General features: G+C 37.1%; 1 protein-coding gene across 1 annotated transcript in view; it reads right to left on the bottom strand.

The window, feature by feature from the left end:
- The window catches only part of PTPRN2 (protein tyrosine phosphatase receptor type N2), a 717244-nt gene that overhangs the window by 568722 nt on the left and 132763 nt on the right, over positions 1–15759 (bottom strand). The window contains exon 3 of the mRNA XM_060683595.2: positions 3091–3204. Within this exon, the coding sequence (XP_060539578.2) occupies positions 3091–3204 (114 nt within the window). The remainder of the gene's footprint in view (positions 1–3090; positions 3205–15759) is intronic.

Below are 15759 nucleotides of genomic sequence, written 5' to 3'. Positions count from 1 at the left end.
ATGGGAGGAGTTAAATCCACCATCAGTCTCAAGTCCCTTCACACCCACAATAGATTTAAATCCAGCCCACATTAAATTCCATTGACTCATTAAATTCCATTAGATGTGTATGAGTTTCCCTCCATAATTTTTCAAACTGAACAAAATTCTTTGATCAGTGCAAATGTGCCCACATCCATATTTCTCTTTTTCCCTCTTCCTTTGCATGTGTGTCTTGTTCTTATTTATACTTAAGCAACAGCAACTTTGCTCCAAATATACCCTGAAAGCTCAGGGATAGATCCAGGTTTGGGTTCAATAGAGCTAAGCTGCATTTAATTTTGTTATCCAGAGTCCTATTTCTGTTGAATGTGGCTTCTTCATTTCCATCATATTGTCATCCTGATTACATAACAAAAAGACAATTTTGTTGAGGATTCAACAAAAAGAAGATGCATTGGGAATGTAAAAGGAAAAACACAGAAGGATGCAATTGTGTATGTATGTGTATGTGTATAAATGACAGGAAAAGATCATCCCACCCAAATAGGAATGCTGAACTTTAGCTCCTACCTAGGCATCATCGTCATTTTCATTGCATGTTAGAATGAAATCATTTGAAGCGGTACCTTCTTACATTGCTTCCTCCACTTTTTCCACAGCTCAATGGACACCATGCTTAGCACTTCTGAATGTTTAGTCATGTCTCATGACTCATGTTTAGTCATGAGACATAGTCACCAGACTTGGTAACATCTCTACTACTTGTTCTCATAAAAATTATATTGTGATTCCCTGAATTTACAGATAATTTTATTTAGAAATCACAGAATGAGGCAGCAGAAAGAAATAAGAATGCACAAGGTTTGCTACATATCAAGAATTAATTGTTTCCTATTATGTTGAAAGATGACCAGTCATTCACTAGGTTAACATGGCTATATTATGATTCATTCTCTATTCCTAGTGGAGATGCCAATTTTAAGTGATGTGTGCATGGCATACCTATATTACACATTCATTTGGGATAATAGTTAACCTAAGAAGATGTAAAAAAAAATAAAAATGGGCCACATCCAGCTTTCTCTCGAGCCCTTTCCACCCCAATCAGAAAGTATCAAGATTACTTGCAGAATTTCAGTGAATAACAGCTGTGCAATTTTCAATAGAATTTCAGCCGGAAATTAAGATAAAGCAAAATGTGTTTTAAAAAACCAAAATTAACCCCAGCCTTTTTCACAGCTATTACCATTAGGTTCTAATGCCCAAGTAGTACTTGGCTTTCAGATTTAAAAAAAAAAAATGAATTGACCTCGATCACAAAAGGCTACTTGTCATTGATGTAGAAGATACAAAAGACAGATGTTATATTTTATGATATTGTGCAGATGGAAAACAAAGGTGTTTTTCTCTTTTATAATACAGATAACATAATTTTTAAAAGAAAGAGATGGCTTGCAGGTACACAAAGAAGAACAAAAGATTGTAGAAATTTTGATTTTGATTTTTTTTTTTTTTTTTTTTTTTTGCATTTCCATATTGATTATAATACTGCAGGGAACATCAGACAGAGCACCATAATATGTAATGGGAACAAAGTGATAACTTATACAAAGCAGCAATCAGCTGCAGCATATTTAGATGAAAATGAAACATTTCACATACGTTGAAAATCCTTTGATTAAAAGAACAGCTTTATATCAACAGTAAGTAGAATCAACTTCATATTAGAGTCTGCAGCTTGTGAAACTAAAGTAGCCTTTTTTTTCAGTCTTCTGAATTAATCGAAATGTTTTAGTGTTTTTTAAAACTTTATTTTATTGATAATAAACCTAACACATCTTTGATCTTTGCTTTGATCCCGGGCCTAATTTGGAATTAATCAATGGCAGAATAAAGGGAAGAAAACACAAGTGGTAATTGTAAGAGCAATAAAAGCAAATATCGTATTAGCAGAGAAGACATAGGTCCAAATGGCAGAAAATGAAACTTCCACAGAAAATATGAAAAGGAAAAGAGATAAATTGGATGCTATTTGGCCGTGAGCTGTCATAGTCATGTATGTATGTATGTGGTCATGTATGTATGATTTGATTCACAATGGCAGATTGGTTTCATCAAAGTTATTAGCCTCAACATGCTATCAGTGTCTCTTTGGATGGCAGATCACCAGGGAATACTACGATGGTAGGTTAGACTAGAAGTCAAATTACATCTGAAAGAAGACCATGGCAAATATTTCCATATTGTTGCCAAGAAACAAAATGACTGTGTCCACAGAACCAACAGGAACTGAGTTCAATTCAAGGGAGGATTTTACCATTACCTTTTAACATGCTATAGCATTGGTTCTCAATTTATGGTCATGAGGGGCTGCAATATCGTCACAGAGGATCTGTGAAGGTTTGAGGAAATGTTATGATTTAAAACTTGAGTTAAGTCTTGGAGGTCCTGGGCCATGGTCCGTGGCCATAAAAGGTATTTAAAAGGGGACTGTGGTGAACAAAATATTAACAACCAATGTGTTATAGGAAGCGGTGAAATCTAGCTGGATCTATCCGGCTCGGTGAACTGGTAGCACCGGTGGTGGGAGGCTCCACCCACCCACCGGGACGTCATTACGTCCCATTTTTGACCTTTTGCACATGCGCAAAAGAGACACACAACTCCTATTCCTGAACCGGTAGCGAAAGTAAGCTGGTTATAGGGTTGAGAACAACAAAGGAATGGTTTCCTTCTTCCTTGGTTTAAAGGAGAAGCGAATTCTGGAACAAGGCAATAAACACAGGCAATAAATGCAGACATAAGGAAGAATGCCTTTCTGACAGTTTTACTTTTAATCTACTTAGCTCATGGGTATCAAACTCGTGGCGTCATGTTGCCATCACGTGACATTTCGTGACGTTTTTCCCTTTCATGGAGCTGGGGTGGGCATGGCCTGCGTGTGATGCATCCAGCCCATGGGCCACCAGTTTGACACCCCTGACTTAGATCATCCCCTTCCCCTTCTCTATAAATGATAATGTAAAATAAAGATGCTGGAAGTTAAAACACTGGCTTAGAATTTTTTTAAGAGGTCCTATATTGTGACCCAAGTATTCTTCAACATACCTCTGTGCAGCAATTTCTCTAAGACAATTTTCAAACGATGAAGTGCTGATGGTGAAATTTCATACTTGTTTACATCTATCACTGGAACTCGCTGGCATTTCCCAAATACTCCATCTGGAGAAGAAAAGGAGAAGATAAATATAAAAGGAAATAATGTTATTCTATGTTACTTCTAATACATCAAGAAATTTGTATTATCCTTTTTTAATGTTTTCCACTTTCACGAAATGCAAAATAAACTGCAGGGCATTTCTGTTATCACCCTTCCATTCCTTTTTATCTATGCTTCCATCCTAAGCAATGCCAAAGCAAAAAAATAAATATTCCTTGTGAAAACCAAAATTCAAAGGAAACACTGATGTTTGTTCTCAGAAGTAGTAATCTCTCTCTCTGTGTGTCTCTCTCTCCCTCTCTCTCTCTCTCTCTCTTTTAATACACAAAACTCTGGTAAATGAATGTTGAATCAATAACAGACAGGCAAAGCTAGCTTAATGTAGTGCTGTCTAATGAATGCAATAAAAGGGAGCTGCTCAAACAACAATGAGATATTAATGAAACCTAATTTATTTAGCTCCATTCCATTTGCCTAAAATGACACTCTTCTCATCAAACCCTTTTCATATCACACCTTCTAATTAATTTAGGTCCTAATTAGTCTTTATTTGGAGAATTGTTCATTTCAAGACAAGCTTCCTATGTGGGGCGAAGATAGGCAGCGGAGGGAAGTTCAAACATACAATTACCTTTCTCTATTCTATACAAGAAACTAATTTACAGCCTAGGTGTTTATAACACCTTCTGACCATCTGCAGCCCTAGGCTTTAAAAAAAGGAAGGAGAGATTGTACTTATTGTTGTTCTCTCCTGTATACAGTGATCCAAAGAAAACCATTGAAATGCAACAAGTTTAATTAGCATGCTGTTCTTTGTACACCGTGTTTTAATTTAGTAATTACTGCAGATATTGCATTTATAATCAAAAGGGACAGTTAAATTTGACTAGCAGAACCTAATATTAAGAATTAATGTACCAGTATCTTTTTCTGTGGGATTTCAACAACCAACGAAACAATTTTTAAAAAAATCTATTTTCACAATGCAAGCAGTACATCTGTAATTTATAAAATGCAGACATTATTACACTGATACAGTCCTATATTATAGAGTATATGGTTTATATCAGGGTAATTACTTCTTCATTTTAAGACTGGAATAAATTATTAACCTAATATTGTTGGGAGAAAATTAAAATAAAGAAATCACAAACTTTCACATCATATTTCCAAAGCAAAATGTCAGCAAAATTAGCCCCCAGTTTATGTGTTTTATCAAGGACAAAGGGATTTACCACAGTAAATCAAAAATCTTGCCATGCCATATATTTTGTATTAGGAAAATACTTCCTAGTAAAGACCTTTTCTTTCCTTACAAGAACAAAATGACTCTTTAATATTTCATACTACATCATTAATTGTATATCAGTGATAACACAGAATATCCACCAAACTGCAATAATATGATACAAATATACCCTCTGTATGGATCCAAACACTTCTTTTATATTCAATATTGATCAGTCAGGTAGCAATTCTGAATCAGGCAAGATATAATTATCTGAATATTTAAACCTAAAACATACTGTACAGAATGTGAATCATATTACAGAGCAGTTTTTCTCAATATTAACACTTTGAAGATGTGTGGACTTCCAACTATCAGAATTCCCCAGTTGAGCACTGGGGAATTCTGAGAACTGAAGTCCACAGATCTTCAAGCTGCCAAGGTTGACAAACACTATTAGAGAAGATCACTAAAAAGGTGGATATGAAATATTTAAGTTTTATCCTTTTATCCTTACAGTTTGTTAGACTTGTTAATAAACACATTCTTTAATCAATAGATTCCAGGACACTCTTCTAGGGTTCAGAACCAACTTGCCATTCAGAATTTGGAAACTGTCTTTATCCGAAGTTCCTCTCTATAGAGAAGACAGTCAGAAAGGGGAGGATGGATGAATGTTGTCTGTGAGTCAGAGGTGGTTCTGATGTAACTGGTGCCAGGGTATGAGCAAAAAGTTAGGTGGTTACTGCTGCTGCTACCACCAACCTTTCATTGTAAACTGAAAATATTGAAAATTAGAAGAGGGGAGATCTGGGAAAGTACAGGATGAGTTTAACATCTAACTTGGATTAGGTACTAGACCAGATGGCCAAACACATTATTTCTTTGATGGAAGAGAATATTTGTAAACTCAGGCTTGAGTGATGCAGTCCTTGGTGGTCTCTGAGCTTGGTTGATTTTTTGCAGTTGTTTCATTATCCAACTAGGTAACATTATCAGTGTTTGAGGGAGTGATATTTGCTCTCATTTTACATACTAGAAGCTTGCCCTGTCAGTGCTGGTGGAAGTGTACTTGGTGATTCCTTGATTGGGCTGTTGTTTACTTGTAGCTTGTTTGTCAGGGTTGACAGTTTCTTGACTGGGGTATTGTTTGTTTGTTTCTTGATTATTGGTTTAATATTAACAACTAACAGAAGTATGATTTAAAATTTTAGTGGCTCACCACTATATCCAGGGTTGCTTTTCTAACACCGAATTCCAGAAATTTGGGAGTTTCTTTCAATTTGGTCAGCATCAGAAAATTCATTTTGCTTTTTGACTTTTTAGCCATCAGAAGTCTGGCTCCACCAAGTCAAAAGTGTGTGAGGAAGGCCATCCCAGGATCAATATTTGCCTGGCTCTGCCCAAGCCCCCTGGGAGGGAAACAACAAAGGGTAGAACACCATTGATTTTGCAGTACTGATGCCACAGGATGCTTCCCTTTTAAGTGCTGAATCTCCATATTGCTCCTCACCATACACAGCACATCACATCACCTTTGCCCTAACATGTCTAATAACCCCTACCAGCAATGCTTAGTTGAGAATATATTTTTCTCTTGAATCCTCCATTGAAAGGAAGGCAAGAAACAGAATGCAGCTGCATCTTCTTGATGTTATTGAGATAATCAGGGAAGAATTATTGCTTTCAAACAAATGTTGCAAAGTTTTCACTCTTTCACTTTAACATCTCCAGAAATGCTTTTTTAAAAAAAACATTCACATCTGACACAGTTATTTCAATGGAGAGGATACTAATGACCTGGAGTTGAAGATTTTCATATGATGTATGAAAAATATATTAAAATTGGTTTGGCTTTTTTCTGACTTTTTTCTAGTATTGCTTGATTTTAAATTCAAATTCAAATCTAGCAACTCTGATTACAATCGCTAATCATTCGGTATGATTTGGCTCCACTCTTTAGTATTCTGGTTTTGCAATTATGTAGACTCCTCGCTTAGTGACTACCTGTTCTATGTTCCTTGAAGTTTTGGTCATCACAGCTTTCCTACAAACATATGATCACCATGTACAATTACTCTGGCAGTTTCCAACAAGCAAATTCAATGGAAAAGTTGCAGTTATGTGATGTTGTACTTAATAGCAATGGCACTTAGACTTATATACTGCTCCATAGTGCTTTACAGCACTCTCTGAGCAGTTTACAATGTTAGCATACTGCCCCCAACAATCTGGGTCCTTATTTTGGTTACCTCAGAAAGATAAAAAGCTGAACCTCAAGTCCCATCAGGATGGAACTCCAGGTTGTGGGTAGAGTTAGCATGCAATACTGCATTCTAACCAGTGCACACCAGGGCTTAACAACGTCTCATGCATGATTGCAACAACTTGTCAGAATTGTTAGTGCAGTCATATGACAGTCTTTTTGATTGTTTGTTTTATCACTACATCGTTGAACAGTAGTGTACACAAGAACAGTTTTTTCTCGAATGCCATCACTCTGATAAACAAATAATTCCCTCAACACTCTCAAACTAGTTACTAAATCTGCATTACTATTCATCTTCTCATTGTCCTATCACCATCTCCTCCCACTTATGACTGTATGACTGTAACCTTGTTGCTGGTATCCTTAAGATGTTGAGTGTCAAATACCCCTCGACACCACATCACCTTGACAGCATGGAAGATTATGAGTTGGAGGATACGGAACAGCCAAACGGACTCCAGCAATGGAACATGGTGGAGGGGGGTGTTGCATTAGGACAGCATGCACACTAATAGTGGGTGGTGGACGGGACACAAGAAGAGAGGGGAGGTGGACTACAGAAACGGGAATGGAAACATACAATAGCTTCTGAGGGGATGATAGCGAGGCGGAGAATGACGTCAAATGCCTGCGACTGAAGGCAAACGAATGAATGAAACAAGCGGCAGATTTGATTTTAACAGCTGTGAGGGATTGCCTGATGATTGTTAACCATATCCACACCCTATAAAACCGAACGGTCGGGGAGCTCAGACGTCTCCGACTTTGTTTCTGCTTAGCAGCTCAGTGCCTACTGTACGTCGCTGTGTCGCTCTCATTAAACCGGATTTTGGATCGGATCCCTCCTTTTGTGTGTGTGCATGTGTTCGTTCACGCCCAGCGAAGCACTGGCGACTCCAGAGGGGCTGAGAGAAGATTTATATTGACTGTTTCCCTATGACTATCATTAAGTGTTGTACCTTATGATTCTTGACGAATGTATCTTTTCTTTATGTACACTGAGAGTGTATGCACCAAGACAAATTCCTTGTGTGTCCAATCACACTTGGCCAATAAAGAATTCTATTCTATTCTGTATGCATTAGAATTCATAAGAATTACTGTTTATTTTCCTTTATGTGAAGGAACATCTTTAAATTTTGTTTTATTGTTCTTCCCCCAAGAACTGTTGCTTAATTTATAAATAAGGGATAACTCAATAAGACAGAGTTTTTCAAACTTGGCAACTTTAAGATGTGGGGACTTCTTCAATAAAGCTAGCTGAGGAATTTAGGAAATTGAGCCACACATTTCAAAGTTGCCAAGTTTAAAAAATACTGCCATAAGGTATTATTGACTGCACTCCCCTAATTTTACAGCCTAATAATCCACCATGATAAGAAAACAGTTCTACTAAAAGAGCATGATTCCTGGTTTGAAGTGAGATTGACACTCTCACCTAAATATTCTTAAAGGAACTGTTCTGTCCCTATAAAGCAAGATCATTCTGTATTTCAGCATGCAGAATCATCTTTATTCCAAGGCTCTTGGGCTTCAAGAGGCCCACATTAATGGTCTTAGAATTTTAAAAACCTTGAATACCTTCTAACACATGGTTTGTTTGTGAAAGTGCCCATTTACCCAAGTTCACTGATCATGGCTCCTTTGCATTATGTGCAAACCAAGTCATGATAATTAAAAAACAGGATTAATATAATTCAGAAACCCAGTCGTACAATGCAATCCTGTTCAATTACAGGTTTAATTAGAATGCACTGCAGAAGGAGGGATTTCTTTGTCTTGTTTTTTGCAAATAGCTGCAAACGAACCCTCAGAGTTGCTTATTGAATATTTTAAACAAGAGGCCAACTTCTATATAAAATTATCTTTCAATTAATCTTTTACCAAAATGTTTTATCATTTTTCCTTTCTTAATTATGGGCTGGGTTAGTATAACATGTTATTTATTCTAAAATGTGCAAGGCTAGTTTATTATTTAGGATGCCAGGCAAACTCAGACACTTGTGCTAATTCAAGAAATACAGTAATCCATGCTTCAATTAATAGGATGGAGTGTTTGAGCCGCCACAGTCATTGTTTGAGTAACAAAAGGTGAGAAATTCTGTACTATACTTAAAGCCATCAGTTTAGAATTATCATACCTAAATTGAAAAACAACAATAATACCACTAGATGGCAGTAATGCTTGGGAATTATCTAGAATTCTCTTTGCTGCAATCTGTTGGCTTGGATCTTTGCGGTCTGGTAGCTCTAGTCCACATATTACAATACAGGTAGGCAGTGGTCATTAAGCAAATCATTGCAGTCATTAAGAGAATCCACAGTTATTAAGCAAATGCCATGGTTGTTAAGCAAACCAATAGTTCATTATGCACGTAGTTTTGCCAAAAGTGGAAGTGAGTGCTAATTTTCAGCAAAAGCATCATAAAATGTGGCCATGTGATTGCAGGATGCTGCAAATGGCTATAAATGTAGCCATACTGCCAAGCACCCAATGTTCAGTCAAATGATCACAGAGGGGGCTTCATTATCAGAACTTCAAATCCAGGCCATCAATCCCCCATTTCAAGTCAGCCGTAATTTCAAACACTTGCTAAGCGACCAGTTGCAAATCGAGTACTATCTGTATTGTATGTAGTAACGGAAGAATGAGGCCTCTGGGTATACAATACCATTACCACCATTTCATCTCAATCTGGAAACAAATATTTTGGAATTATAGAGGAAAAGCTACTAGTTGCTAGCAAATGCTTCCTAGCCAGTGCTATCCTATGTGTATTTTAAATTCAATGCTTCAGTCTTTAACAAAAATGATTATTCTTCAAAATTATTCCTCATATTGCCATTGCTTTCTGTTGTAATTTCAATTAACAATGTTACAAATCTGTATTTTTAATTTTTATTTAACCATGTTTATCTAACCCAAAAAAGATTCTAATCGGCAAATAATTTGTTGGCAAATGTTGTATTTCACTTAACTGCAATGTACTTTTGATCATAGAAATATCTCATGAATCCGCCTTCAGACTTGTGGTGAATGATATTCTGTATTATGCTTACAAGAAAAAAAAAACAAGATGGGTTTTTTTTCACATTTGGGATGATTCATCCATGAATTGCTATTCAGATCCACTGAATCTCGCAATTTTGCTTCAATGAAGTGTTAAAGAGACGGTGTGGCAGCTTTTATATTAATGTTGAATTCTAATAAAAGGGGAAACTTATTTCTCTACTTCAGGTTTAACATTTTCTTACCTAGATTATATTTTTATGGCACAAAACCATTAAACTGTTATAAACCATGATAAAGCAACTTTATTTGGATATTTTGGTAGTGCAATAAAGCTCACAGTTTTTAATGGAAATATTACTGAGGTGATTGATTAAAAATACAGCTATTTTTTATTATTTTTCATGTATTTATTCATTTCTAGCATTCCGATGTCTACTGCAAAATAACTTTATTGAACTGGCACCCCCAATGTTATCCTTAAACTACTTGAGTCTGAGATATTGTCTTAATAAACATGTTGAATGAAAGTACTACTGATTATTATATATCCCATCCTAAACATTTATTCTGACAGACACCAGAGCTTTGATATGATTGAGCTTCAACCACAGACCTGCTATGAAATGAAAATGGCTTTTGGCTTGTAGTAGTAGAAGGGTACCAGCCAGAATATTATTTTATGAAAATGAGGCAGCCTTTCTGGAAAAAAGAAACATAGCAATATATTTTATTTTGGAACTAGAAGAAAATAATTTAAGCTTCGATACAGTGAGTTGAATGGAAGCAGGGATGGTTAAGGCAGTGCCTAAAAATCTGCCCAGACAACCTGGCATCCTCTTCCCAGCTGGATTCATAATGGGAGTTACTGGTTCACATTTGAGGATAGAAAGACAGGCATCAGCCGAGCAGCAAAATGGAGGCAGGTTATCTATGGCAGCTAATCTCTTCAATCAACAGCTCCCAGCCCTGCTCAACAACCGTTGCCAAGTAACAGGCCAGGGTACCCTTATCAGCTTCCTAATGTTTCATTGACTATTCAGACAAGAATAGAAAGAGGTGACATGGAAGCGTATAAGCAGCACAAAATAAAACTGGCACATGATAGGCAGGAGAGGAAGAAAAATCTTTTAGCCTTCTCTTTATCTGGATTGTCAATGGATATTGCTTTTTTTCTTTTTCTTTTCTAAAGAGTGCATTTTCTTCTCCTCTCATTCTAAGCCACAAAAACAAATAGTCTGTGCTGGATGAGGAGAGGGACATATATTTGCATAAATAAGATTTTTCTAGTTCTCCTTGGTGAAACTGCTTATTCACATCCAGCAATTCCTTTTATTGAAGCTGTTTCTCAGGTTCTTATTTAGGGCCCATCAGCGTGTCCATGTCCATTGTTTTGAAAAAGAGTAAATGCCAAATCAACAATGTTCTGTTATCTGTATCATTGATTCTATCGCAGAATGGTACACATTTTCCATCTGAGTTGTTTCTCGACATTTTTCCTTTTTCTATTCTAGCTAAGACCAGGACTTTTTTTAAAAAAAAAAATCTTCTAGGATACTTTTAATGAATCTTGAACACATTGCTTAAAATACACTAGGTTTAATGATGGAAGAGTAGAAACTCAGTGGTCATTATTCTCTCTTCAGAGATATAAATTTCTCAGCTCTGCATTTCTTTGAAGCTGAAAAACCTTACCTTGTGATACAGATATTCCTCGAGTTACAAACATTCACTTAGAGAAAGTTTAAAGTTACGACATCCCCATCAAAAGTACTTCATAACTGGGTCCCAAAGTTATGTATGTTGAAGCACCATAGTGGTTGTTTGCCCTTGCGAACAACCTCAGAAGCGCTACATCACGCTCCTTTATCGCAACCCCTAAGAGCCCCGTGCTACCCACACTCCTCTCCGTTATGGTCTTGGGTGTCGGAGCCCTTGTCCAGCCAGGGGGAGAAGCACCAGGTCAGCCTCTCCCCTTCCCCACTGAGCCCAAGCTTCTCTCACAAGAAGGTACAGCTCTGCCCCACCACTTGCTGGAACAGTGCCTCAGAGCTGGATAGCTTGGTGAACCACCACCCTGCATCCTTCGTTTGCCAGACGCACTCCGAGGCTCATCTTGCTCTAGTCTCACCACTCCACTTTTGAAGCGCCTGAAGCAAGCAAAGAAACTGTGGCAGAGATGCTGTAGAGGAGACATCTCACTGGATAATGGAGCTGAGCTTTGAAAGGTGACTCTCCACAGGCCCAGTGCCTATGAAGACCCAGCGGGCAAGATAGTGGGGAAGTGTGAGATATCTCAGTGGGTCAGGAGAGGCCTTGGGTGGTCAGAAACACTCAGCCCCCCATGGTATTCCCACACTGAGATACCACTTGTGCACTTAAATGACCTGCACATTAGATTAATGAATGCATTGGGTAAAGCAGAGAGGGATCATGTTCATTTAACATGATCAGATTAATGAATCCTCAGGTTACAAATGTAATTGACAGGCTCTATTACATTCGTAATTTGAGGTTTACCTGTATTTGTTATATAATAGTCTTAAATTTATGGTCTGGTAACTTAAAGACTATTTGAAGTTACAACAGACCCTCCCAAAAGCTACTTACAACCCATTTTCAAAATTATGACAGTGGCCCCCTCTGTGGTCTTATCATCACATTTGGGCGCTTGGTAACTGACTCATCTTTACAGCCATTTGCAGCATCCTGCAGATATGTGACCACAATTTGTGACTTTTTTTTACCAGTTTCTGGTATTTACTTCGAGTTTCTGGCAAAAAAAATTGGGAAATTTTATTCACTTAACTCAGGGGTCTGCAACCTTAAACACTCAAAGAGCCATTTGGACCCATTTCCCACAGAAAAGAAAACACCAGGAGCCACAAAACCCTTCCCGTGCCTGACTATTTCTTGAGCGGCCACAAAACTAGCATATGTAGTTGAATTAAACGTTCTGTTTTCTTCTGAAACTTTTCTTTTCTTGGATTTATCCATGGTTGGCCTACCGGGGGTTGAAAAGCTCAATAAATCGCATGCCCATGGATGTCACACATTGGCAGTTGTGACGCATATTTTTAGTGACAGGGAGCCGCAGCAGAGGGGTGAAAGAGCCACATGCAGCTCCAGAGCCGCAGGTTGCTGACCCCTGACTTAACTGCAGCTTTGCTTATCAACCATATCGACCAAAAGTGTCAAAAAAATATGAGATGCAGTCATGTGATGCCTCATATTATGACTACAATTCCAAGTTTACAACTTTAATTCCAATCTCAATTACAATTGTAAGTCAGGGACTATCTATCTATCTATCTATCTATCTATCTATCTATCTATCTATCTATCTATCTATCTATCTATCTATCTATGCATACATGCATGCATATTCATGTGTGTATGTGTGTGTGTGCACATGCATGTCTATATATCAGTGTGCCAGCAAGGAAATTCTGGGAGTTGAATTCTGAAAGTTGATAACATTGAAAAACACATCTTAAAAAGTTGCCAAAGTTGAGAAACATTGAGCTAAACCAGGGGTGTCAAACTCAAGGCCCAAGGGCCGGATCGGGCCCGCAGGGTACTTAGATCTGGCCCAAGGGGCTGCCCTGAAAACAGTGAAGGACCAACCCGTGATGCTTCTGCCAGCGAAAATGTACTCCCGGGCTCTGCAGAGAGCATGGGCCACCACAGGTGCCCCCGACAGGAATGATGTTGAGATGGCCACGCCCATCCTGGCCACACCCATCCAAAGTCAAACACAACACTGATGCAGCCCTTAATGAAATCGAGTTTGACACTCCTGAGCTAAACTATTCTGCACTCTTTGAACTATTACAATGATTTACCTAGAGTTCAACTCATTTGGAGGGAAACCAATCAAATTATCCTAGCTGCATTTTGAAGCAAATTCATTTGGGATGTTTTCTTTTATATACAACAAGGCTCCCATTAGCCTGACATCTATTATCTGCCACAATTATCTCAATTCCCTTTATATTCACATGTAGCCCTACATCAAAATAAGCCAGCATAGGCAACATTCCTGCTTAATCAAACATCTAATTATCTGAATGTTTTTGTTTTCCTGACCACTTGGAAAAAAACAAGATTTAACTGAAGTACAAATCAGCAGCCTGAAAATGAATCTTTACCAAGATCCAACATTATAATCAGATAAAACAGCTTAATACAAAATAATGTGGGTCTTGAGGTTACCTAGCACTATTAAGTCACCTTAATAATAATAGTAATAAACATACTACAACACTTTGCGTAAGGGTGGATAGGGAGTGTCTACATCTTTCAAATAATTTCTGCTACTCTTCAGGTCTGGTGTTTTAAAAGCTTCAGGATAATTTCTGCAAAACCAACATGGATCATCTTTAATTACTATGTTGCAACTACAGTTATTTAAAACCACAGTCTCAGAATAGTGGATGACAAACATTAATGAGCAGTAATGCACACATGGTATTCTAAATGAAAGGATAATGAAAGCAATTTATTTGAAAATTAAAATATGATTAAGAATGGCAGTCTGAACCAGAGCCCAGATGTGTGGAAAAAAGCAACTAGCATGCAACCAGACTCTCATTAATTTAAGGACCTTGTGAAATTGCTTTCCTTTCTCTGACAGTTTTTAATATACAGTAAGCTAACTAACAGAAAGTATGTGTAGCCCACACAGACTAAATGGAGAGATTTAGAGATATTCAGAAATGTATACTCTCAATTCTATAGTTCAACTTGTAGATTCATAACACAGCATGCTTAGAAAAATATATTACTACACTATATACCCTGTTTCCCCCAAAATAAGACATCCCCTGATAATAAGCCCAATCGGGCTTTTGAACGCATTGCAATAAGGCCAAGCGCTTATCTCAGGGTTCAAAAAAATATAAAACAGGGTCTTATTTTCAGAGAAACACGGTAGTTTAATCCATGGGATAAACCAGTAAAAGCCACCATCTTCGTATTTAAATCAACACTACACCATCCCTCTCCTGATTCTGCTTTATTCTGTTTCAGCTCTGATTTAGTTCCAGATCAACGAATACAATGATAAACATTGTATTCAGGTTAACATCACAATAACAGTCTGATATCAAAACAGGTATGTTAGGATCTATTTGTATAGAATTGCTGCTAGAAAAAAAAAGACAATGTCCCACTATATTAGCCAGCACATTTTACAATAAATTATTATCATTACCTGAAGTCCACTGATTTTTAAGTAAATCTATAGCAATTACTTCCTTTAATGGGGACATATTTGAACACTAAAAACAGAGACATCAGAAGCTGAAGCCTCAAGGAAGATAATTCCCATTATTCCTTCTTTTCTTTAAAGGGCTAAAAGACATAGAATATGACCTAAAACAAAGAAAAATGAAGTAGAGGGAAAATGATGAGAATAAAAGACTATAAAACCAAACACTTAATATTCCCCTGGGAGTGAGTCATTTCAAACACCCACAAAAATATCTATAGTCTTGAAAACGCTATCCCCAGTGAATTAATTAATCAGAGAAGGTCAGTTTTAGTTATAGTAGCTATTTAATGTGGTCACAGGATGTAACACAAAACTAGAATCTAGTGTCTATACTGAGAAGAAAAACGACTGAACTTTCAACATTATAAACTCATTGATTATGGCTTTTTATTCCAGATCTGTCTCATATTGACAGTTTGCATTGATGTTAACAATTAGCATCTAAACCAATGTAAAACAAAAATAAATAAGACAGAATCTATATATTCAATCTATGCAAAAGATGCTACAGTTCACCAATACTGAACATTAGACATCCTATGCAATATTTATTATGGTTATATACAAACAGGGGATGGGGGGAATGGCCTACTGTAAAAATAAAGAACACGATTCTGAGGAATTTTTAAATCACAGAAAATTAGTAGAATGAAAGTCATGACTGAAACATAGTGTTTGAAAACTGTAACTTGTTCAAAAGAATTTTTAAAAAATGAAGTTTTGTACGTAAAGAAATTATATGCCCATGAAGAAAATATCTCCCAAATCTGGAATT

This window comes from Pantherophis guttatus, chromosome 4 (assembly GCF_059756535.1).
Source record: "Pantherophis guttatus breed Tessera chromosome 4, ASM5975653v1, whole genome shotgun sequence".
Classification (NCBI taxonomy): domain Eukaryota; kingdom Metazoa; phylum Chordata; class Lepidosauria; order Squamata; family Colubridae; genus Pantherophis; species Pantherophis guttatus.
Note: the sequence above shows the minus strand (reverse complement) of the source record. Positions and strands in the feature narration are given on the sequence as shown.